The following is a 20478-nucleotide window of genomic DNA, read 5'->3' on the forward strand; positions in this document are numbered from 1 at the left end:
AAGACTTGTGGGGTTAGTCACGTGTTTGAGCTTTCCATTTTAGGTTATATTTGATCTTAGATTCAGATCTTGTTAGATATCGTTTTGTTCAGCTTTTTTACTGATATATGTCATGTTGCTTGTCGCTTGCCATGGCTGTTTGACAGCGCTCGACATGGCAAGCACTGCAAATGGTTGGGATGTTTTTGCAATGGAGTAGATCATTGGAGTCAACTCCAAAAGCCCATTGCAGTTGCTGCGCAGTTTGAAATGTCAAGTCACGCGCTTCCACGTGAGCGCATGAATCCGGATCCAATGACATTTCCTTCTTTTTGGGGGATCGCCCTTCTCGACTAGTCTCTTTTTTTCCAGTCCCCAAGAGATCACCGTAGCGAGATCGCTTTCCTCCTTGCCGAACCCAGCCCGTCGTCGATCTCCTTCATTCCCTTCATTCCCTCCTCCAAACCATACTGTAAAGATGCAGGTCGATCCACCCGCCGGTGCACAGTCCACGGACGCCCCCATGACCAGCAAGGATTATTATTTTGACTCTTATGCTCACTTTGGTATGGCCTTTTGGCAGCGAGTATGTTGGGTTGTTTTGTTTTTTTTTTGGCAACTTTATGGCAGAGTGTGGCGCGAATCTCATTCTTTCGTACTTTTAGGGATCCATGAGGAGATGTTGAAGGATGAAGTTCGTACGCTCAGCTACCGTAATGCCATTTACCAAAACCAGCATCTTTTCAAGGACAAGGTTGTTCTTGATGTGGGTTGTGGAACTGGCATTCTCTGCATGTTTGCAGCAAAGGCGGGAGCAAAGCTGGTCATTGGTGTCGATATGAGCAACATTATCCATCAAGCCCGGATCATCGTCAAAGATAACGGGTTTGAGGGAAAAATTCAGCTCATCCAGGGAAAGATGGAGGAGGTGCAGTTGCCGGTGGATAAGGTGGACATTATTGTCTCAGAGTGGATGGGATACGCCCTTTTGTACGAGTCCATGCTCAACACCGTGTTGTACGCTCGGGACCGGTACCTTGCACCAGGGGGTCTCATCTTCCCTGACAAGGCGACAATGTACCTTAGTGCTATAGAGGACGCGGATTACAAGGAGGAAAAGATTGGATTCTGGGATAGTGTATACGGTTTCAATATGTCTCACATTAAGCAATTGGCCCTGCGAGAGCCGTTGGTGGATACGGTGGATGCAAAAGCAGTGGCGACCACGGCATGCGCGTTCAGAAGTATTGATCTGTACACTGTCAAGATTGAGGATCTTGCGTTTGCGGTGCCGTTCGAGATTACGGGAACACGGGACGACTACATTCATGCATTCCTTTGTTACTTTGACATTGACTTTACGGCATGTCACAAACCCGTGCGATTTTCGACTGGCCCCCATGCACACTACACACACTGGAAACAGGTGAATACGGTGTTTTGAGTGTGCTTTTACGATTCGCAATTTGACCCTGTTATGATTTAGACTGTCTTTTACCTCCGCGACTACATTACCATTAAACAAGGCGAAACCATTACTGGCAGATTCTCGCTGGCTCCCAACGACAAGAACCCACGCGACTTGGACATTGTCATTGATTTTGCGTTCCAAGGACAGTTGTCGTCTATCCAAGACCGACACGAGTATAAAATGTGCTGAAATGTTTTAATGTACAGAATGGGGGTATTGTTTTTTCTCTATTTTACCTGCATATAAAGTATTTATCATTGTTGGATTACGGATACATACTTTTTTTTTTGTGTATTGGAGACTCGGGTGGTTTTGAGTATCTGTTATGTAGTGCATTGGCAAAAACAAGGGCACCCATTTGACCACCATACAGTATATTACAATGTGAAAGGGGAATAATTTACAAATATACACACAAGACAAAACCCGATTACAGCCCACCCAACAGCTCGACAGCTTTCTCAAACTCTTTCTCGACCCTTTCGAATTCCTTCTGCTTTGCTTCCCCCCGTTTCTTTGCCTCCACCATCGCCTGTCGTCGCTTCTCTTTCACACTTGTTTGGGTCGATAATGCTGCTAGGACATCATTCAGTTGTGAGTCGAGTGCATCACGCAGGTCAGCGTCCTTGTCTTTCTGTTGGTAGGGGTGTCGGCGTGCGGATGTAGGGGTCTGTTTGGTGCGCTTTTTGGATTGCTTTGTGGAGGGCATTTGTTGTCTACATGAAAGCAATCACCAAAAGGTTAAAGATGTAAACAAAAAAAAAAAAAAATTACCAAATTTCTGTGGCGTTTGGCCGCGTTCAAACGGCCTCAAGTTGGGCTATTTCTAGCAACTGTTCAACGGTCAAAACTCAACGGCATCTACGGTTTATCTTTTCTATTGGAACGGCTTTTGGAGTTGGACTGTGTGTGTAGTGTTATAGAAAGGTGTGTGTGTTGTTTTGTTCTTTTTTTGTTTGTTTGAAGATTGACTTGACGACTTGCGTGCTTTGTTCTCCTCGCATGCAGCGTCCTTTGACGTTTTTCTCTTTCACAAACCATTTGAATTCGTTTTTGGGTCAAAAAATGAGATTCGTCGGGCTTGCAAAGGCATTGCTGCAAGTTGTTGCCTTGACAGCCGTTCTCTTGACATGGTCATCGATAGGTGCCGTCGCCCGCTCTCCTCATTTAAACAATGAAACGCAAAACATGACATTCTTTTTTGATTACGATAGGCCGAGTGACCAAGGCCCTCTGGCTCGAGACGGACACCCTACACGTCTGGTTCGGACCCCCGAAAACACCCACAGAGATCCACGTCGGGGAGGTTTACAATGCGACGATCGAGTGGGAATCCGTGTTACGGACTCGCAAGACGTACTTGAATGTATCTATGGAGGTTGGGTTGCGGTGTGCGGGTGGAAAGGATGGGGGTGTGACACATCGGATTGATAATTGGATTGTACAGCAAAAGGATGGTATGTCGATGGTTTCGATACGAGGGTGCTTTTTGAAGTTGGAATTTTTTTGACATTTTCTTTACAAGGTTCCGTTTACGTTGATTACCCCATGACACCACAAGACCTCCGCTCAGATCTCACTGAAGCGCTTTGTTACCTCAACATTGACTACGTGTACATGGCCAACAACCTCGTAGACCCTGCCACGCGACCCCTGACAAAAGACAAGGCCATGTCAGCTGTATTTAAACTCACACGACGAAAACGGGTGCGTCCTCTTCCGTTTGCGAATGCCACAGTGCTCTCAAATGCCGATCGGACACTATCCCTCCAACTCCGCGTGGATGAATCATCTAGGCCGCGACAATTACGGTTGAAGCAGCCGCTGGTTAAAACGTATCCGTATACGGCTGTGTCGATTTGGCCGGAAGATGATCCCGAGTGGACGTTTGATGAAACGGTGTCGATGTGGGCGTTGGTGAGGTGGATTGTTTTTGTGGGTGGGTGTTGGGCTGCGTCCAAGAATGAGCGGGTTGTGAAGGGGGCGGCATGGGTATGGGATATAGTGTCGAGTTGTTGGAAGGCGGATATTGAGGTATGTTTCTGAATACTGTAATGTGACATGACATGCGTATTGAGTGTTTTTTCTTTCTTTAGGACCCGCTTGCACCTCGTAAAGTGGTACGCTCTCGAAGACGAAGTTTTCTACTTCGTGATCATTTGCCCGTGCATGTCACTTAATGCTCAAAATGCACCTCATGTGGATATGTGGGGTTTTTCTCACTTTTGTTTACGGTATCAGTAGAAGGGGGGGATAGTAGCCAAGTGTATTTAATAATGGATATAGAATCAACATGCAATCGCTGCAGGCAGTTGAGAAATCTTGCATTTTGGCGCTTTGCTGGGTGTTTACGACTCCAATCCCTTCAATTCCAGCATCACCAAGGACATGGTACAGTCCATGATACCCTTACGTAAGCAACTCCGCTACGAAGGTTCCTAATGGTTGATGGAGATAGGCCAAAAGTCGCAACGTAATGTGTGTATTAGCTGTGTATGATACTTTGTTGACAAGAAAATAAAGAGTTGATCTAACCACGATCACCCAAAAAAAAATAAGGGTAAAATCACATTTTGGGGGATCACCTATTGTTGTCCCAACCATCGGAAAATAATTTCTTGTCGGTGTGTGGATGGTGGGTGTGTTTTTGAGTTGGCTTTCATTTTTTGTTTTTTCTACTCTTTTGGGTTTTCCTTGGATTTCCAAGGTTCTTTTTGACGGTCATCATGAACCGAACCATGACACTCCACCGCGCGACATCACTAACGAGTACCGACCAAGAACTCAACGAAGGAATGGGTAATCAAAACCTTCTAACGACCAATTGATATTTGTTTTGTTGACTTTCTGTTCTAGCGGAACTGGAATTGCAGAAATTGGCTAGACAGTATCGGATCATGGAGGGGGATCGAAAGGCTTATTCTGAGGAATCTAGGTTGTTGATTACTAAACAGCGGTGAGTTTTGTGCAAGTGACTGGGAGGAAGGAGAGGACGGAGGGCTGATGGAGGTCTTTAGGGCGACGATTGAGAAACTTAAGCGGGAGAACCAATACTTGGTGGATGAACTTGCGCTTCTGGAACAACGAACGGATGAAAAGAATTTAGTTGGACGTGAGAAAAAGGTGGAAGCATTGGCGGAACAAGCTGGTAAGTTTAATGTGCAGGTCTTTTTTTGGCTAATAAAAATGGTATGGTTGTACTGAGGATGACATGTTTAAAGATGCATATAATCGTAAAATCCGAGCATTATTAAACACCATTTCCAACCTCGATGCAACGACCACTGCCCTCTCCCGCGAAATTGACACACAACGCTCACACCTCGGAGGTGTCAACGCCGCATACGAAAACAGCGAATCCATCACAAAGCAAATCAAAGTACTCGAAAACCGATTGGATAAAGCTCTCGTGAAATTTAATAAATCGCTTGCGGTGAATAAAACGATGCGGGGGGTGATTGATAATTTGAGGAGGGAACGAATGGTTTTTGATGGGATTTATCGGAAATTTGAGAAAGAGGTTGGTGAGCAGAAAAAGTTGATGGCGGAAGTGATTGAGGCGAGTAATTCCGCATATGAAGCTCGGTAAGAAACAAACCATTTTCTTTCATTGTATGCAGAGTTTGTTCATGTATGTCTCGTTTAAAAGAGATGAAGCACAAGCTCGTATGATTGCCTTGAAAGAGAAGTCAGAAAAAGAACATCAAGCGTACATTCAGGAAATTAAGGAACTGGACAGAAGTTTGGAGCAGGATAAGAGGTTAAAGGATTTCATGGCGACCAAGGTTGCTGATCGACATGTACCCGAGGACGGAGATTTGAAAAAAGAGGGCAAGAAAAAAGGTTTTTTTTTTATAAAACACACACACACACACAAACGTATTCTTGAAATACTAATACCATGCTTTTTGTTTTCTGTAGACAAGACGATCCTTAAACCCCGCTTCGGCTCTCAAGATACCCTAACCGACTCTCTAGAATCCTACGAAAAAGCCTTTTCCCAAATCCAATCCAAAACCGGCGTATCCAGCATAAAAGACCTCGTCAAACGCATGAAAACCGTTGAGGACGAAAACTTTTCCTTGTTTAATTATGTCAATGAAGTGAATAATGATATGGAGCAGTTGGCGGAGGAGATTATTGAGATTCAGAAACGGATGGATGCGCTTAGAGTGGGGAATGTGGTTGAGGAGGAGCGGATGGAAGGGGTTTTAAAAGGACTCGAGGTAAGAAAAAGAACCATCCCAAAGCAAGCATAACTTTTGGTATGTGTGTTTACTCGCATTTTAATGGCCCTTTATTTTAGACTCTCCTAGCCACAACAACCAAACAGCACACCCAATACGAAACTCACTACACTGAAATGCTCGCCACCCTATCCGACCTCACACACGCCCTCCAACCCCTCTCCAACCTCTGCCCCATCACAGACGACATTATCACAACACTAGGTCACATTGAACAAAAGACAAACGAACTCCTCACGCTCTATTATGCCGTTTTTCCCAAAAAGACTGGATCGGCTGCTCCGTCTTTGGAGGAAGGGGGGTCTGTGCCTGGGAGTGCGACGGAGAGGTCGACTGTTGTGGTTGTTGGTGGGTTGTTGGGGCATGGACCGAATGCTCCTGTTGGGAATATTACGATTGTGCCGCCTTCGACTGGGTGAGTTATCCCTTTCATTTGTTCTTTTGGGATGCCGGGTGCATTTGGGTTGTTGATGGTTTTGAGTCTGTAGGGATGACCATGACGATGACTTGATTTCGGAAGAAGATGATCGACCCCTTACGCGAGAGGAACTCGAAAAGAGGACATTGCGTGGTGTATGTCTCTTGTCATATCTTTGATGAAGCGATACATGTTTAATGACGGTTTCCTCTAGCTCTCCAAACGTGATAAACATCATGGAACGACCAAGACGGCTGGGTCAAAGCATAAGCGGAAGGGAGGTGCTGCTAAAAAGAGTGCATCTGTCGTCGTAGAGTAAGAGTTGGTTGTTTGTTTTTTTTTTCAAGAAAGGCTGGATTACCTGCACCTTTTTTATTATTCTTTTTTTTGTATAAATACAAGTATGCTGTTGTGTGTGGTTTTTTGGTTGTCCAGATTGTGATATCTTTTTTCATACTCTCATCATTTGTATTGGTTCCTCGTCAAGTGTTCCAAAAAATAAAAGATACCGCTGTGTTAAAACACGGCCATGAACACGCGCTTGTGCTCTTCCCAACTCTCCATCACACATCATCATGCCCCCCATCCACATCTCCTCTCGCGGTGAATTCACCAAACACATTTCCGCCTCCACATTGGCAAGTTTACATCTACTCTGCCTTGCAACCCACCTATTTTCTAACTCCCCCCAAAAAATAGACTGTCGTTGATTTCTACGCAACATGGTGTGGACCTTGTAAAGCCGTCGCACCCCGCTACGAAAGCCTCGCAACAAAATACCCATCCGTCACATTCCTCAAAGTCGATGTCGACGAGCAGCAAGTAGGTTTACACTCCACTCCTTTTCCATCATGCTTTTGTTAATGGTGCAATCGTAGGATATTGCACGGGAATGCTCAGTGTCAGCTATGCCGACCTTTCATTTATACCGATCCGGTAAACGGTTGGCGGAGGTAGTGGGTGCCGATATCAATCGGGTTGAACATCTCGTACATGAACACTCGAGTGGGAGTTCTGAAGGGGTGTTTCCGGGAAAAGGAAGGAAATTGACGGGGGAAGTTGTGCAGGAGGAACCGTCGCGGAGGTGGGTTTGGGTGATTGTTGTGTTGGTTTTGGGGTGGGTTTTGTGGAGCAGGTAGTTTGTTTTTATGGGTATTTTTTGGATTGGGATTGGTGATTGCCAATGCATGTGTTGTTGTCGTGAATTTCTAGGGATGTTATCTGCCCTTTCTCTCTCTGTGTGTGTGCGTTTGCACGACGACCAGAAGCAATGAGATCAATAATGTGGGCCATCAACAAGAAAGAAATGGGCAAAAACAGCATTCATATGTAGTTGCTTGTCGGCATGCAATACGAGTACGCTGTTTGACAAAATAATCGGACCAGTCCACTTTATATTTTCAAAAAACGTTTAAAAACATTTCTATTCATTCATTCATAAAGAGATACAAACAAAAAACGTCCTTCACGTATCCCATTCCGCGCTTACAACTGTTAAATGACACCTTGCTGGTCTCAGATACATTTCGAAAGTTCCCATCGCATTGAAGGGTCGCATCTCCCCAGCGCACACATACATTACGTCCTCAAAATTTGTGTTTGTTGAATTTTCTAGGCTTTAACAGCACCACCCACCGCCTTTTCCAAAGCCTGCGCGAAATCCTCCTTGATGTCATCAATATGCTCCAACCCAACTGAAACACGAATCAAATCCTTGGTAACACCCGATGAGACCTGCTCATCGTCTGCCAACTGCTGGTGTGTTGTCGATGCAGGGTGAATCACCAGGGTCCGCGAATCACCCACATTGGCAAGATGCGAGGCGAGATGGACGGAATTGATAAATGTTTTACCGGCTTCGTGGCCGCCCTTTACGCCAAACGTGAGGACACCGCCGAATCCGTGCTTCAAGTACTGTTTTGCGAGACGGTGGGAGGGGTGGGAGGGAAGACCCGCGTACGAGACCCAAGCGACTTCGGGGCGGGTAAGAAGCCAGTCTGCGAGGGCTTGGGCATTGTCGAGGTGGCGTTGGGCGCGGAGGGAGAGGGTTTCAAGGCCCTGCAAGAGGAGGAAGGAGCCAAAGGGGTTCTGGGAAGCTCCTAAATCACGAAGCTGTTCTACACGGAGTTTGATGCCAAAGGCCATGTTGACACCAAAGGGACCACTGGGGCCAAACACGTCCCAGAAGCGGAGGCCGTGGTAGCCGGGCGACGGCTCGGTGAAGGTGGGGAAACGGCCATTGTTCCAGGGAAAGGTGCCAGCGTCAATGACAACGCCGCCAATGGTGTTGCCGTGACCGCCAATCCACTTGGTGGCGGAATGAACGACAATGTCTGCGCCGTGCTTGATGGGATTGGCTAGGTACCCGCCCATGCCAAAAGTATTGTCGACAATCAGCGGAACGCCGTGAGTATGAGCAATTTTCGCAATGGCTTCAAAATCAGGCACATTGTGTTTGGGGTTTCCAATGGTTTCGACGTAGATGGCTTTGGTCTTGTCGTCAATCAGAGGAACAAAGTCTTCAGGCTTGTCCCCATCGACAAATCTGACCTGAATACCGAGCCTTGGGAGGACAACCTTCATTTGGTTGTAGGTTCCACCGTACAAGTACGAAGTCGCAACGATATTGTCACCGGCTTCGGCGAGTGTGGAAATGGCCAGGAATTGAGCGGCTTGTCCGGAACTCGTCGCGACAGCGTGAACACCTCCTTCGAGAGCCGCAAGACGCTTTTCAAACACGTCCGTAGTAGGGTTCATGATGCGAGTGTAAATGTTGCCAAACTCTTGGAGACCAAACAGCCGTGCACCGTGGTCTGCATCCTTGAAAGCAAAAGATGTTGTAGCATAGATGGGTGTAGCGCGAGCCCCTGTTGTGGGGTCTGGCTCTGCTCCTGCGTGCAGCTGGAGTGTTTCAAAGCGGTAATTCTTCTTCGTTGGGTCGAGGGACATGTTGGTGATGAATGATGGCAGTGTCCGCCAATTGTTCCAAGTTCTTATATAGACCCCTAACATGATCACGTGTTGATAAGATGTTACGCAATCCATCTGCAATCCAATTGGCTGATCACATAGCGTCATGTGATATGAGAATGAGCAATAGGTCACGTGACAAATGCATGAGGGGAAGAATAAACAAATGATGAAGAGGATGCACAGAGTGGAAGCAAATGTCCTTCATTGGAAATTCATGCGAAATGCATAGGATGAGTGTGCGAGAATACGGTTGATTATGTTCGATAATAAGTATCTATATGTGGCCAGATGCATCCCTACCCCTGGGGCTATCCGCGCGACTAAGCATAAAACCCTATCGTGGTCGGTTCTGTAAGGTTGCCTATCATTGATGACTTCTTGTGGATGTCACATAATATTCTCGCAGAACAAGAATTGGTAACAATCCATCCGAGTGACAACTCCGTATGCATTCAACTAGACTTTTTACGTGGATGTAAAATATCTTGCAAATGGGGTCATCCATTAACCGCAATCAATAGCTTTGATAGGGTTAAGTAGTTAATTACATAAACGTATTCTCATCCCAATCAGAATCTTCATGAGCAGTTTCACCCTCATCACATTCTTCATCATTGTCATTCACTGTCGCAACATCCGCAAGAGCGACAATGCGGGCTTGGCGCATGAGATGCCCGATCCAGGTAAAAACTTGCTGTCTGGCTTCAACATCTTCGGGATGGCTCGTAAGATCCATAACCATGATCCGAGAAGCTTGCACATGTCCGTCTTCCCCAATATTGAAAAATTGCCAAATAAATCCATCCGATAGCATGATGTAAACAACCGCCGTCTTTCCTACTGCTTTTCGCTTCTTTTGGAGTGTTGCACCTTGTGCAATGGCTTGGTTGATATACGACGAGTACCATCCCATTTTGGATTGCACAGGTATCAAATAGATATCCTGTGCGGGTGGATTGTCCCAGCATGGTGCGCATCTGATAGCATAATCCACTTTGCCAACAAACTCTGCATGTTTACTTTGCCATCCAATTGATATGTTACCCCAACAACGCATGGGCACGTTGTTTTGGAACTCGTCATTGTTCATCACGTCCATCAATACCACATCAATGAGTGTTCGTCGCACGGAGTCGCAGTCAAACACAAAGCAGTTTGCCATGCTTGCAACAATAGCATCTATGTCATGTCCAAGCATTGAAAAATAGTTAAAAAGATTTGATCAACAGCCGACAAATGCGCACATTTGGGCTAGACATACCAAAAGCCGGCCGTGGTGTAATCTTCCTGACATCCTCAGGCATTTTCCATTTACTACTTAATGGGTTCCAAACGTTAGTAAGGGTTAGTCCAAAGTCCCTTGTCAGATGATTGCCTTTAACATCACTAAATTGGATAGACTGTGAAAAGAACAGACAATCGTTGGTCAAATTCTGGATTTTCATGCTTTATTCTTTTACTAATAACAGAAAGAATAACTTACAGCGACAGGCGGATTTAAAAATGCTTGTAAACTCGGAACCAAGACTGAATCTGGTATTCGCTTTGGAATAACCAATTCCTTTTTCAACCATGTAACAATACGCTGTTCGCGTGATCTCTTGGGCATCTGGTACTAATAGGAGGAATAACTAGATCGTATAAAGTCAAGGGGAAGGGACAAAGGTTCTCCAATTTATAACGTTGGTATTTGACCAGTGCCTTATGTGATTGCTTTTAGAACAAGCAGCCACGTTTGAGGGCTTTCTTTTTTCCTTTACGTCCTTTTCCATGCCAATTGACACGACGTTTTGAATGCCCAAAAATAAAACTGACTCTGGACCTCCGGACGTAATTGTCTAAATCTGAAGACGTAGTTATTATTTATAATGATGGACAGAAAACCATCCAAGCACATGATACTTGTCACCGTTTGCAAGTCTCGAGCTTGGAACAAACGCATCACAGAGATGGGATATGAGTAGGATCTTCATTCACATTTCTTGCTTGAAGGCCTCTTCATGGCAGCAGAGTTGGCGAGAGCTGGGCTTTCGAATGTTTAAGTAACAAGGCCAAGCCACTTGTCATATGGCTATTTATGGGAGACATTGCTGTTTTAGGTTATATATATTCATATATCCTAATTAGTCGTAATGCAAACCCTCAAGTGCTCGATATGTGTGATGCTTTCATGCAACTCGAGTCTTCAAGTTGTTGCAGAGACTGTCGTGACTATGGATTGCAGTTGGCTCAGAATCGTTTGTTGGTCAGGCAGATATCCCAATGCAGCCGCAGCTAAGACAAAGAAACAAACCATGACGGCACATCAGTACATTACTTCTACCCATAAACGCAAAACTTTTAGCACTGCTCAACACTTACCCGCAACACCCGCAATCCCCACAACAACCACACTCGACCACCCCCCAAACCACGGCCGTTCCGGTACCACATTCTCGTTTCCAACAAACTCAACGGGCACAGCTTCTCCCCTCTTGTAGGCATCCAAAACAGCCAACCGATCCTGCACAGCCTGAATTGCATTTTTACGGGCATCCCTCACAGCACTAACCCCCTGTGTATCCACAGCATCCAACCGCTCCAACAACCCGACCAAAGCCTCCTCGTACCCCACCAACGCCTTATTCTTGTCAGGTATTAAAGCCCCAGTTGCGTCCCGTACGAGTGGTGTACGTAGTACGGTTGGTTCACGTGTCTCTCGTAGCGTTCGGAGGTCGGAGAGGACGGAACGGAGGGTTTTGAGCGCAACGGGAGCGGGAATGTTGGGTCGCTTACGACGACGGATGGGCGTGCTTTGTTGGTCGGGTGTTTCGGGGGCGTCATTGGAGGCGGTGGGCTGCGGTCCTTTACCGGATTTTGAGCCTGGCTTTGAGCGTGTCTTTGGAGGCATTCTCTCGTGCTGTGCAAATGTTTTAAATTGCAAAGCAATACGAAATGCGCTCACTTGCCATGAAGTGAGGATCGCGAAACCAAGCCCCATGCGCCACACACTATCCACCAATCAGAGGAACATCCAAAAGAAAACACGACTACGCCACACGTAGGCCGAGCGACGGCCTCCTCCTGCATCTCACGCACGGCAACTCTTTTTCCTTTTTTCTCCCTCTCGTCGTCGTTCGTCGTGTGCATTTCCATTACTTCGTGATTTGCCCGAACATTTTCGCTACGGCCCACCCTTTTCTTTTCAAGAAGACACTTTTGAAAGACTTGCCATGGCTCACTCTGCTGTTTGGTTCTCTCACCCCCGCAAGTACGGAAAGGGATCTCGTCAATGGTACGGGTTTAACGAATATGTAGGAGAGTGGACTTGGTTGTGAAGTGACACACTTGCTTTTTTGTAGCCGCGTCTGCGCTCACCAGGCCGGTTTGATTCGTAAATACAACCTCAACATTTGCCGTCAATGCTTCCGCGAGTACTCTCAGGACATTGGATTCATCAAGGTTTGTTTTTAGATACTGTTCTTGTCGTCGTTGTTGGTATGGTCTAATGTTTTTTGTGAATGTTATAGTACCGTTAAGCCTTTACGGATGTGGTGTGGTACCCCCTTTTGTTGTTGTTGGGCCGTAGCGGGGGGTTAGTGGACTTTTAATAGTACACTTGGTTTTTTACGTCCAATTACCGTTCTTTTGCGAGTTTGGGTGGCGATCATGTGGGAGTTCTGTTTTTTCCAGGAGGGAGTTTCTGATGCATCATGATGGGCGAATCAGCATTGTCGCAAATGTGGAGCACAGGGGTTGTACATCTGTTCAGACGAAATATCTGCGATGGCGGAGTGGCATCTCCAAACTCACATGGCAAAATGGGACCAGCAGTTCCAACAGCGTACTATTGCATATGATGCTCTATGCCTACGCTGCTAATGTCCTGGGTGGTGGGGACAATGTGTTACCCAAGAAGACCGCATTGATTCGGGTTCAGCTGGCCAAAAAGATGAAGCACGCATTAATCCCATTCACGAACATGCCTTGCTAGCAATTCGTTCCAAACTCGCATCTCATGTCTATCTGGAAGTCACCCACACATGTCTTTAGGAGAACAGTCTCTCAATATTCACAGGTAATCGAAAATAAAATTATACAAAATAATAGTGTGCCTATGGCATTACAAGAAAAACCTTCGTCGACTCGTATCCAATTCCGGCTAACAATAAATCATGAGTCCAAACTATCCCAAAACCCATGCACACACACGACATTCTCACCTTGTGCATCCATTCATATTCTCCATACTTTGTATCAAACGTTCCTTTTTGAAGCCATCGAAGCTTTAACGTGAACCTCGGTCCAAGTTCCTGTAGATCGCACCGCTCACCGTCTCTAAAGATATACCTACGAACAACGAAAAATATCCATCAGCCACGCACCCTAACCACGCATACACAAAAAATCAAAACAAACCTATGCCGCCTAAAGAAAATAAAATCCCTCTGATTATGAAACGTTGCGACTTGTCTCCCCTTAAACTCTGGTACATGCGGAAAAAGCGCTGCAAAAAACCTTCCAACAGTATGTCCCAGCCGTGTCGAAAAGTTGTTTAAAATAAGTTCAGGTTTATGTGCGTCTGTTTTGCCGTGTCCTCGGATTTCTTTGGAGAGTTTAATGCTTGAGAGCTTAAAGTGGGCTGTGGGGCCGTTTGGGAGGTGGATCATTGTTATGGCGTCTACAAACAAAATGGGTTGGTCACTTATGTAAAGAAATATTGGGATAAAGAAAGTCGTACGTACTAGGTGTCTTTCGGTCTTCGTTAATGACAATCACGTCCGTATAATCTCGCTTAATGGCCAACTCGACAATCTTTTTGATTTCGAATTGGGATCCTCGTTTTACAAACTCTGCATCCGGAAAGATGGATACGAATTCATTTGCAAATTCATAAACGTTCTATAAAAGGTGTGAGTTATCAACCTTTCATGCTGTTGCTTGGAGTTGATGACATACCGCACTGGCCCGTTTAGAAGTCGTCACCAAAATCTTTGGTCTTGCCCCACTAAAATACTCTTTGAATTCATCCACACCCTCCTCTTCCATCACCTCCTCATCATCCCCAACAAGCGTCTCGTCCACCTCCCGCATATTCTCCAATGTTTTCGGAACATTTTTTTCTAATCGCTCGGCTTTCAGTTCTGGTGCGTCGGCTTCTTGTTTTGCGAGGGTTTTGCGGCGATTGAATTTGGCTTTTGCTTTAAGGGATTTGAGACGGTGTGCGACTTCTGAGCGCTTGAGCTTGTTTTTAATATCTGATGGATTTCGAGGCATGGTTGGCAAAGAATGTGTGTTGTGTAATGTTGAAATGCAAAGACGAACATGCTCTCCATGCATTGATCTTCCCAAAAAGAAATATGCATTGGAATGCGTTTCACGTGACCTTTGACGTGTGTTATTACGTAATCGGCCCATGTGTGCTTAAAAGTCATTTATAGATATCGATATATGCATTTCTTACGTGTTAAAAACTAGCGTAGGATATGCTGAAAGCATTGGTGTAAACAGAAGAAGAATACTATGGCTGCACTGTGTTTTCATAATAGAATTGTTGGAATAATTCCATTTGCTCCGTTGAAGACTTCTGTTGAAAAAAATACTAGGCGCGCCTAACGTGAGGAATTTTTAAGACTTGGGGGTTTTAGAAGGGTACCTGACCCTCTCGAACAATTGACGACTTACGTCCCATTTCACATCATCATTCTTGTATTTACAGCATGTCGTTCTCGGAACGCAGTCCCCTCCTCACATCACCCACACACCCCCGTCCCCGCTCGAATTCCACTTCTACGACCATTACAACTCAAACCCTCATGGGTGCCCTCGAAGCTGCCCATATCCATGCTCCACCAATCGATATTCCCTCTTCCTCCTCCTCGTCTTCAGGGGATGAGGAAGAAGGGTCTTTAAGCGTTCGACCTGTTACGGCCCGGGTACCGAGTATAGAGTCACCGACATGTCCGGATCTGAATAGTTCGTCAAGTGTGGATTTGAATCGGAAAAAGTTGATCATTGCGACTGTATTGTGTTTTTTGTTTTTTCTGGTGGAGCTTGTTGCGGGGCTTGTTGCTGGTGCGTATTGCTTTTTTATTATGTGCAAGAATGACACAATGTAGAAAGATTCGTGAAAAGTAGCCAATGTTTTTTGTTGCTGCGGATAGGTTCGTTGGCGATCTTGAGCGATAGTTTCCATTTATTATCGGATATTGCTGGGTTTGCCATTTCGTTGGCTGCCCTGTACCTTTCCCAACAACCCGCCACAAAACGTACGTATCACTTTGTAACCCTTTCACAGAAACACACACGTATTAACGTTAAAACACTAGGCCACTCTTACGGCTTTTACCGTGCCGAGATTATTGGTGCCATCCTCTCGACCTTCCTCATCTGGATCTTAACGGCCGTTCTCGTCTGGGAAGCCGTCGAACGGATTCGGAATCCGGTCCCGATTGATGGGCGTATCATGTTTGGGACGGCTGCTCTGGGGGTTTTTGTGAATATTGTGCTGGGGTTTACGTTGCATGGGGGACATGATCATGGGCATGGGCATTCACATGGGCATTCGCATGGGCATTCGCATGGACATGGACATGAACACGGTCATGAACACGGACATGATCATGGACATGATCATTCTGAGCATGACCACCCTCACGATCATCCTCACACTCTGGACCATTCTTCACCAAAGAAGCGAAAATCCGTACGTACCATACCCTCACATTCCTTTACTGCTAAACCTCACACATACTCATACACAACATGTCTAGCACACAAACATTAATGTCCAATCCGCTGCTATACACGTCATTGGCGACCTCCTTTCCTCCATTGGCGTCCTCATCGCCGCAACCGTCATTTGGATCAACCCATCCCTCACTATCGTAGACCCGATATGCACATTTGTGTTTTCGGTGTTTGTCTTGGCGACTACCGTGAGACTCATGATGAATAGTTTTACGGTTCTTATGGAGGGTATGTCCTTGTATAACGGGCTTTTGTTTTTGTGTAAGGTTTTGATTTTTTTTTGTGTTGGATTCGTAGCCACTCCACATGATATTGATCCGATGGCTGTTGCGAGTGATTTGAGACGGATTGCGGGTGTACGCGATGTACATGATTTGCATATTTGGAATCTTACGCTAGGAAAGGTAATATATTTTACAGCGCACTCTTCCTTTTGTATCGAGTAGAGCAAAAACTAAAAATCATATCCATCAAGGTCTCACTCTCGGCCCACCTTGAAATCCAACACCACTTTCCAAATGGCACCGAACTGGATTTAAACGACTACCATACCATTTTAACTCAAGCCCAAAACATGCTGTGCTTTAAATATGGTATCCATCATGCTACGGTTCAACTGGAGGGTATGCCTGTTGATGAGGTGTACGTGGAAGAGGAAGGGAGTGATGGGGTTGGGAGTGCGAGAGTACATTGTAATCCGATCATGTGTCGAACAGGGGTATAGATGCGTTTATTGCATAATATATAATAGTAGATTGGAGTCATTCTATATCCCTTTTACATTTTGTTTTTCCGCGCTCTTTTCGCGTGTATGTCGGAACTATACCTTGACCTCCTCTCCAACAGGACACCCCACCTCTTTGAGCACCTCCATAGGCCCAACCCTCTTCACCACCTCCAATTGCTCCTCATTCTTAACCAACAACATCCCCGCAAACCCCACCGAATTGACACTCACCCCAAACGCCCTCTCAACCCTCCTCGGCACAACCATCATAAACTCTCGTGTCATAATCATATTATACGATGCCTGTGGGTGTGCTGCATCGGGTACACCGGACGCTACATGTTCATTTCGCTGTAAACACGGCCCGGGATCCAACCTTGCAGATCTAAACGCGTGTTGAACGAGCGCTTTGTATATTGTTTCGAGTGTTGTCGGTGTGGGTGTCGCTGGAAGGAGAGATATCCCATGTGCAAAAGGGAGTGTTGCATCTGAAAAGGGTGTACCTGTACCCCATTGTTAACATTGTCCGCATGTGTGGGTGTTTTTGGATGGCTAAAAAAACCTACCGGGTTGGTCTTTGCGCGTTGATATAAGTGTTTGAAGGGGCGGATATACATCATCTACTTCTGTTGATGCCGGTATGAGTTGTATGTGTTTATGTGGGACGCTGGGTAGTGTTAATAACGATCGTTGTTGTCGAATTTACAAGACGATCAGTATTTTACCTTGCACCGGATTCGGGTCCGCAGTTGTAGAATCCTAAATATTGACTTCCACCTTGTGTCATGACATTCCATGTTGCGCTGAAATCGTGTGCGTTGAGGGGGAACATTTGTGATTCAAATTCTACCTTCCATCAACACGTCGTACCATATGTTCACTGGTAATGAATGTTCTAATTGTCCCATCCTTACCTTTGGTAACAACCAAAACATGTCCCTTGACCACACTAAATTTATTCAACAAAACAACATGCCGCTCGTATTCATGTACAAACATGGCTGGATCGTAGGGTAAGAATGGGTTTCGCTTGTCGGCGACATAGCCATCTGGTTTCTTGGTAAGAGATGGTGCGAGGCGGATTTGGAATGCTATACCGTGCGTAGGGTGGATGTGGAGTTGAGATGGTATGAAAAACAAATGAGACGATGCGAGGGCTTTCTCGAACGCTGTGGTGATCTTTTGGCCAAGTGACATCTGGAGCAGATCTTACCCGCAGCGCGGAATCGACGGGACCCTGAAACTTCACAAAACAACAAACACGAGCGCGAATGACCTCATCCTTGTTGACATGGCAACACCCGATGTTGGAAGGCCAGATGACCTTTCCTTTGGGCTTGACTTTTCTTGACTTTGATTTTTGCAATCTCCCCCCATCTTTCACCAGTTGACAGCTACAAAATGGCCCTCCCAATAGACCGAACTCAAATCCTCCGACTTTACCGACGTCTCCTTTCGTCCTCACGGTAAGAACCTGTTCTTGCATCCCATAAACACTGCCACCACAACAAAACTAAATTGTTCTTGCATACCAAAAGAACCCTCCGATACACAGACCAAGACTACTTTCGCTTCCGTATCCGAGAAGCATTTCGACAAAACCAGGATGTCACGGATTCGGCAAGACAGGAGCGACTTTTCAAGGTATGTTACTGGTGTCATGCTTGTTATTTTGGATTATGGGTGTTTATTGTTGAACTTTTTTAGAGGGGCGTATTTATGTTGGAGAATGAGCGGGGTGGGTTGGTATAGGTGTGCGCAAAGAATGTCTATGAGGATATCAAAAAGCATGGTTGAGAGCAACCATCGTTGGAGTGGAAATGGTGCTTTTCTGTGTATATTGGGACTTGGGCAATGTAAATAGGACTTGTTTTGTTTATGTGGAGTAGTTCATTGGTGGGTCTTTCGTTGAGGCGGGACGGTTGCGAGTCTGCAACAAATGGCCATGTCATGTTTCTGTGATGTACAAAGAATCACACATGTATGATTGTTCTTTAAAAAAGCGGATGCATTGTGGTAGATTCACCTCGTCATTGAATGCAAACCGTCTATCAGACGAATCAGATATACCATCATATCATAACCTTCATGCAATACCCAACATTTCAACGTTCCGGTATCCACAAAGCCCAATTTCATCCACACAGCAATTCTCATAGTTAAACGACACCTACTACCGACCCACCTCTTCGACGCTACTCGCCGAAGATGTATCCGAGGAACCCCCAGTAACCTTTCTCAAATGCGCTTCCCGCCCCATACGTATATCCACCTCATCAAAGATTTCCACACAGAGTCGAGCAGCTGCGGCTTGGGCCAAACCAAACATCAAGGGTCCAACCCAGGGTATCGAGAGACAGAACCAAAACGGGAGCGTAAAACCGGCAATGATGGGTTCGTTCCGAGCAAGCCAAGCTCTCCGCTGGATAAAAACACATCAGCACGCTTCAAAGAGATACATTAAAATAGAAACCAAAGAAGCACTACCTGACTAGAATTAAGCTGAGACCGACACAAGTACGGTTCAACCAACTCCCGCTCTAGGGCTCTGAACCCCCATATTCCCCTCAACATCGGCCCCGTTACGAATTTCCACCAAGGCGGTGAAATCAGCCCCGCGGCACACATCCACGCCGCCCGATAAAACCCGACTGCGAATCCCAGATATGTAAATGTCGCTGCTGGCCAGGCTAGCAGCCCAAGAACAGGGACCAAAGACGCAATATAAATCACTGCGAGGATGATGATGCGTTTCGCGTATCGCTTGAGGTAGGAAAGGATCCGAAGTGTCCATGATCGTCGTCCTTGCTGTGTACTCACAGACCCAGTGAGCGCCGAAAAAGCCGATCGCTCCACAGGCATCGGTTCATCTAGCACCCTCGCAAATCGCATGACAAACCTCGCTTTGGCACTTGGTAATGCCAATTGAAGCGTCAATCCCCTCAACGCCTCAAAAAACAATCTATCCAGCGGCTCTGGCCATGCATATCGAAGTAAATACAACCCTGCATCAGGTGTAACAAATAGAAACCATTTGACTACCGCATCCACATTATCCATCATCCAATCAAGAATCCCCGTCACAGTCGGTCCAAAGACGGGTTTCACAAAGGTTTCAGAAAAAATATGGAGAAGGCGGAATGGAAAGAATACAATATGCGTCGTCGCAAACAGGACGCCCGTGACGAGGATGAGATATCCAAAAGCCTTATACAGCGTCTTACGTGTCCGTGGTGTGCGAAGGGTGGAAATACAGCCCTGGTAAGCTAAATTGAGGCCATTTAAAATCGATGTTGCGGACCATTCGTGAACTTGGGGTGGGTAGAGGAGGGGAAGTGGTGAGGTGGGTGATAGGAGGGACTGGAAGTAGGCGACGACCTGAGGGAAAGGGATTGACGGTGGATGCAAAGTATTTGGAGGCGGAGATGTGCTTGGAGATGAGGGTGGGGGTGCAGGTTCGACGGTATCTCTATTATCGCCAGATTGCTGTTCTGTTGGGAAGAAAACGTTTTAAGGTTCTAGTCTTTATACTTCCCATGCCGCCGTTTGTAGGGTGAATGAAGAATATCCCCCACATTGCCGTATCGACAAGGACGCCTACCTGGCATTTCTAACATGTCTAAAATACGTCTATAATTCAGTCCGTAGCCCTGATGGGGAAATGGCCTTTACCGTCGTTCGTCAAAAGAAATGGCCCAAAACCAACCCCCACACGACGAGATCACCCATTCGCCTCCTGTTTCCATATCAACAACTTGTCACACCCGGCAAAATTGGGAATAATTCTTTGCGTCCACCGAGTTTCGAACCCTCTGTCTCGTCGCGCATGTGGCACAGCACTTTCGGACCTTTCAGCTTGTTTGCTTGGGGAGAGTTTTGACAGCTGTTGCAGGAAACCGCTGGATTGCAACCTCTCCGTACCCAGCCTCATTTT

General features: G+C 46.1%; 13 protein-coding genes across 13 annotated transcripts; 6 read left to right on the forward strand and 7 right to left on the reverse strand.

Annotated features, from left to right (window-relative positions):
* The first annotated feature begins 350 nt into the window (after positions 1-350).
* On the forward strand, positions 351-2032 carry SPPG_03622 (protein-arginine omega-N methyltransferase HMT1). The gene is made up of 3 exons (XM_016751884.1): positions 351-545; positions 645-1405; positions 1466-2032. Exons 1-3 carry the CDS (start codon positions 458-460, stop codon positions 1637-1639), a joined length of 1023 nt encoding a protein of 340 aa, XP_016609871.1. The 5' UTR covers positions 351-457; the 3' UTR covers positions 1640-2032.
* Positions 1730-2481, reverse strand: SPPG_09126 (uncharacterized protein). The gene has a single exon (XM_016757283.1). It carries the CDS (start codon positions 2157-2159, stop codon positions 1881-1883), a length of 279 nt encoding a protein of 92 aa, XP_016609872.1. The 5' UTR covers positions 2160-2481; the 3' UTR covers positions 1730-1880.
* SPPG_03623 (uncharacterized protein) lies at positions 2202-3758 on the forward strand. The gene is made up of 5 exons (XM_016751885.1): positions 2202-2377; positions 2459-2594; positions 2665-2907; positions 2976-3484; positions 3547-3758. Exons 2-5 carry the CDS (start codon positions 2516-2518, stop codon positions 3628-3630), a joined length of 915 nt encoding a protein of 304 aa, XP_016609873.1. The 5' UTR covers positions 2202-2377; positions 2459-2515; the 3' UTR covers positions 3631-3758.
* Positions 3759-4095: 337 nt separating this feature from the next.
* Positions 4096-6534, forward strand: SPPG_03624 (uncharacterized protein). The gene is made up of 9 exons (XM_016751886.1): positions 4096-4249; positions 4307-4406; positions 4468-4598; positions 4672-5035; positions 5100-5293; positions 5372-5676; positions 5757-6112; positions 6186-6270; positions 6330-6534. The coding sequence occupies exons 1-9, from the start codon at positions 4177-4179 to the stop codon at positions 6432-6434; spliced, it is 1713 nt and encodes a 570-aa protein (XP_016609874.1). The 5' UTR covers positions 4096-4176; the 3' UTR covers positions 6435-6534.
* An 863-nt stretch (positions 6535-7397) lies between these two features.
* Positions 7398-9084, reverse strand: SPPG_03626 (O-acetylhomoserine aminocarboxypropyltransferase/cysteine synthase). Its single transcript, XM_016751887.1, has one exon. The coding sequence runs from the start codon at positions 9062-9064 to the stop codon at positions 7727-7729; it is 1338 nt and encodes a 445-aa protein (XP_016609875.1). The 5' UTR covers positions 9065-9084; the 3' UTR covers positions 7398-7726.
* A 457-nt stretch (positions 9085-9541) lies between these two features.
* Positions 9542-10450, reverse strand: SPPG_03627 (uncharacterized protein). Its single transcript, XM_016751888.1, has 2 exons — positions 10350-10450; positions 9542-10267 (listed from the first exon to the last, which is right to left on the reverse strand). The coding sequence occupies exons 1-2, from the start codon at positions 10390-10392 to the stop codon at positions 9633-9635; spliced, it is 678 nt and encodes a 225-aa protein (XP_016609876.1). The 5' UTR covers positions 10393-10450; the 3' UTR covers positions 9542-9632.
* A 58-nt stretch (positions 10451-10508) lies between these two features.
* SPPG_03628 (uncharacterized protein) lies at positions 10509-12001 on the reverse strand. Its single transcript, XM_016751889.1, has 2 exons — positions 11450-12001; positions 10509-11362 (listed from the first exon to the last, which is right to left on the reverse strand). The coding sequence occupies exons 1-2, from the start codon at positions 11976-11978 to the stop codon at positions 11274-11276; spliced, it is 618 nt and encodes a 205-aa protein (XP_016609877.1). The 5' UTR covers positions 11979-12001; the 3' UTR covers positions 10509-11273.
* A 151-nt stretch (positions 12002-12152) lies between these two features.
* Positions 12153-12704, forward strand: SPPG_03629 (40S ribosomal protein S29). Its single transcript, XM_016751890.1, has 3 exons — positions 12153-12362; positions 12430-12529; positions 12598-12704. Exons 1-3 carry the CDS (start codon positions 12301-12303, stop codon positions 12604-12606), a joined length of 171 nt encoding a protein of 56 aa, XP_016609878.1. The 5' UTR covers positions 12153-12300; the 3' UTR covers positions 12607-12704.
* Positions 12705-13113: 409 nt separating this feature from the next.
* On the reverse strand, positions 13114-14392 carry SPPG_03630 (rRNA-binding ribosome biosynthesis protein RPF1). Its single transcript, XM_016751891.1, has 5 exons — positions 14027-14392; positions 13813-13969; positions 13487-13748; positions 13291-13417; positions 13114-13229 (listed from the first exon to the last, which is right to left on the reverse strand). The coding sequence occupies exons 1-5, from the start codon at positions 14342-14344 to the stop codon at positions 13191-13193; spliced, it is 903 nt and encodes a 300-aa protein (XP_016609879.1). The 5' UTR covers positions 14345-14392; the 3' UTR covers positions 13114-13190.
* A 304-nt stretch (positions 14393-14696) lies between these two features.
* SPPG_03631 (cation diffusion facilitator family transporter) lies at positions 14697-16581 on the forward strand. Its single transcript, XM_016751892.1, has 6 exons — positions 14697-15142; positions 15232-15336; positions 15397-15773; positions 15841-16045; positions 16115-16221; positions 16293-16581. The coding sequence occupies exons 1-6, from the start codon at positions 14788-14790 to the stop codon at positions 16539-16541; spliced, it is 1398 nt and encodes a 465-aa protein (XP_016609880.1). The 5' UTR covers positions 14697-14787; the 3' UTR covers positions 16542-16581.
* On the reverse strand, positions 16504-17782 carry SPPG_03632 (uncharacterized protein). The gene is made up of 4 exons (XM_016751893.1): positions 17459-17782; positions 17270-17390; positions 17111-17211; positions 16504-17047 (listed from the first exon to the last, which is right to left on the reverse strand). The coding sequence occupies exons 1-4, from the start codon at positions 17739-17741 to the stop codon at positions 16638-16640; spliced, it is 915 nt and encodes a 304-aa protein (XP_016609881.1). The 5' UTR covers positions 17742-17782; the 3' UTR covers positions 16504-16637.
* A 102-nt stretch (positions 17783-17884) lies between these two features.
* On the forward strand, positions 17885-18627 carry SPPG_03633 (uncharacterized protein). The gene is made up of 3 exons (XM_016751894.1): positions 17885-18010; positions 18083-18188; positions 18252-18627. The coding sequence occupies exons 1-3, from the start codon at positions 17946-17948 to the stop codon at positions 18294-18296; spliced, it is 216 nt and encodes a 71-aa protein (XP_016609882.1). The 5' UTR covers positions 17885-17945; the 3' UTR covers positions 18297-18627.
* Positions 18470-20244, reverse strand: SPPG_03634 (uncharacterized protein). The gene is made up of 3 exons (XM_016751895.1): positions 20146-20244; positions 19032-20035; positions 18470-18966 (listed from the first exon to the last, which is right to left on the reverse strand). Exons 1-3 carry the CDS (start codon positions 20159-20161, stop codon positions 18718-18720), a joined length of 1269 nt encoding a protein of 422 aa, XP_016609883.1. The 5' UTR covers positions 20162-20244; the 3' UTR covers positions 18470-18717.
* Positions 20245-20478: the final 234 nt, after the last annotated feature.

The sequence above is a fragment of the Spizellomyces punctatus genome (genome assembly GCF_000182565.1).
Source record: "Spizellomyces punctatus DAOM BR117 chromosome Unknown supercont1.5, whole genome shotgun sequence".
Classification (NCBI taxonomy): Eukaryota; Fungi; Chytridiomycota; class Chytridiomycetes; order Spizellomycetales; family Spizellomycetaceae; genus Spizellomyces; species Spizellomyces punctatus.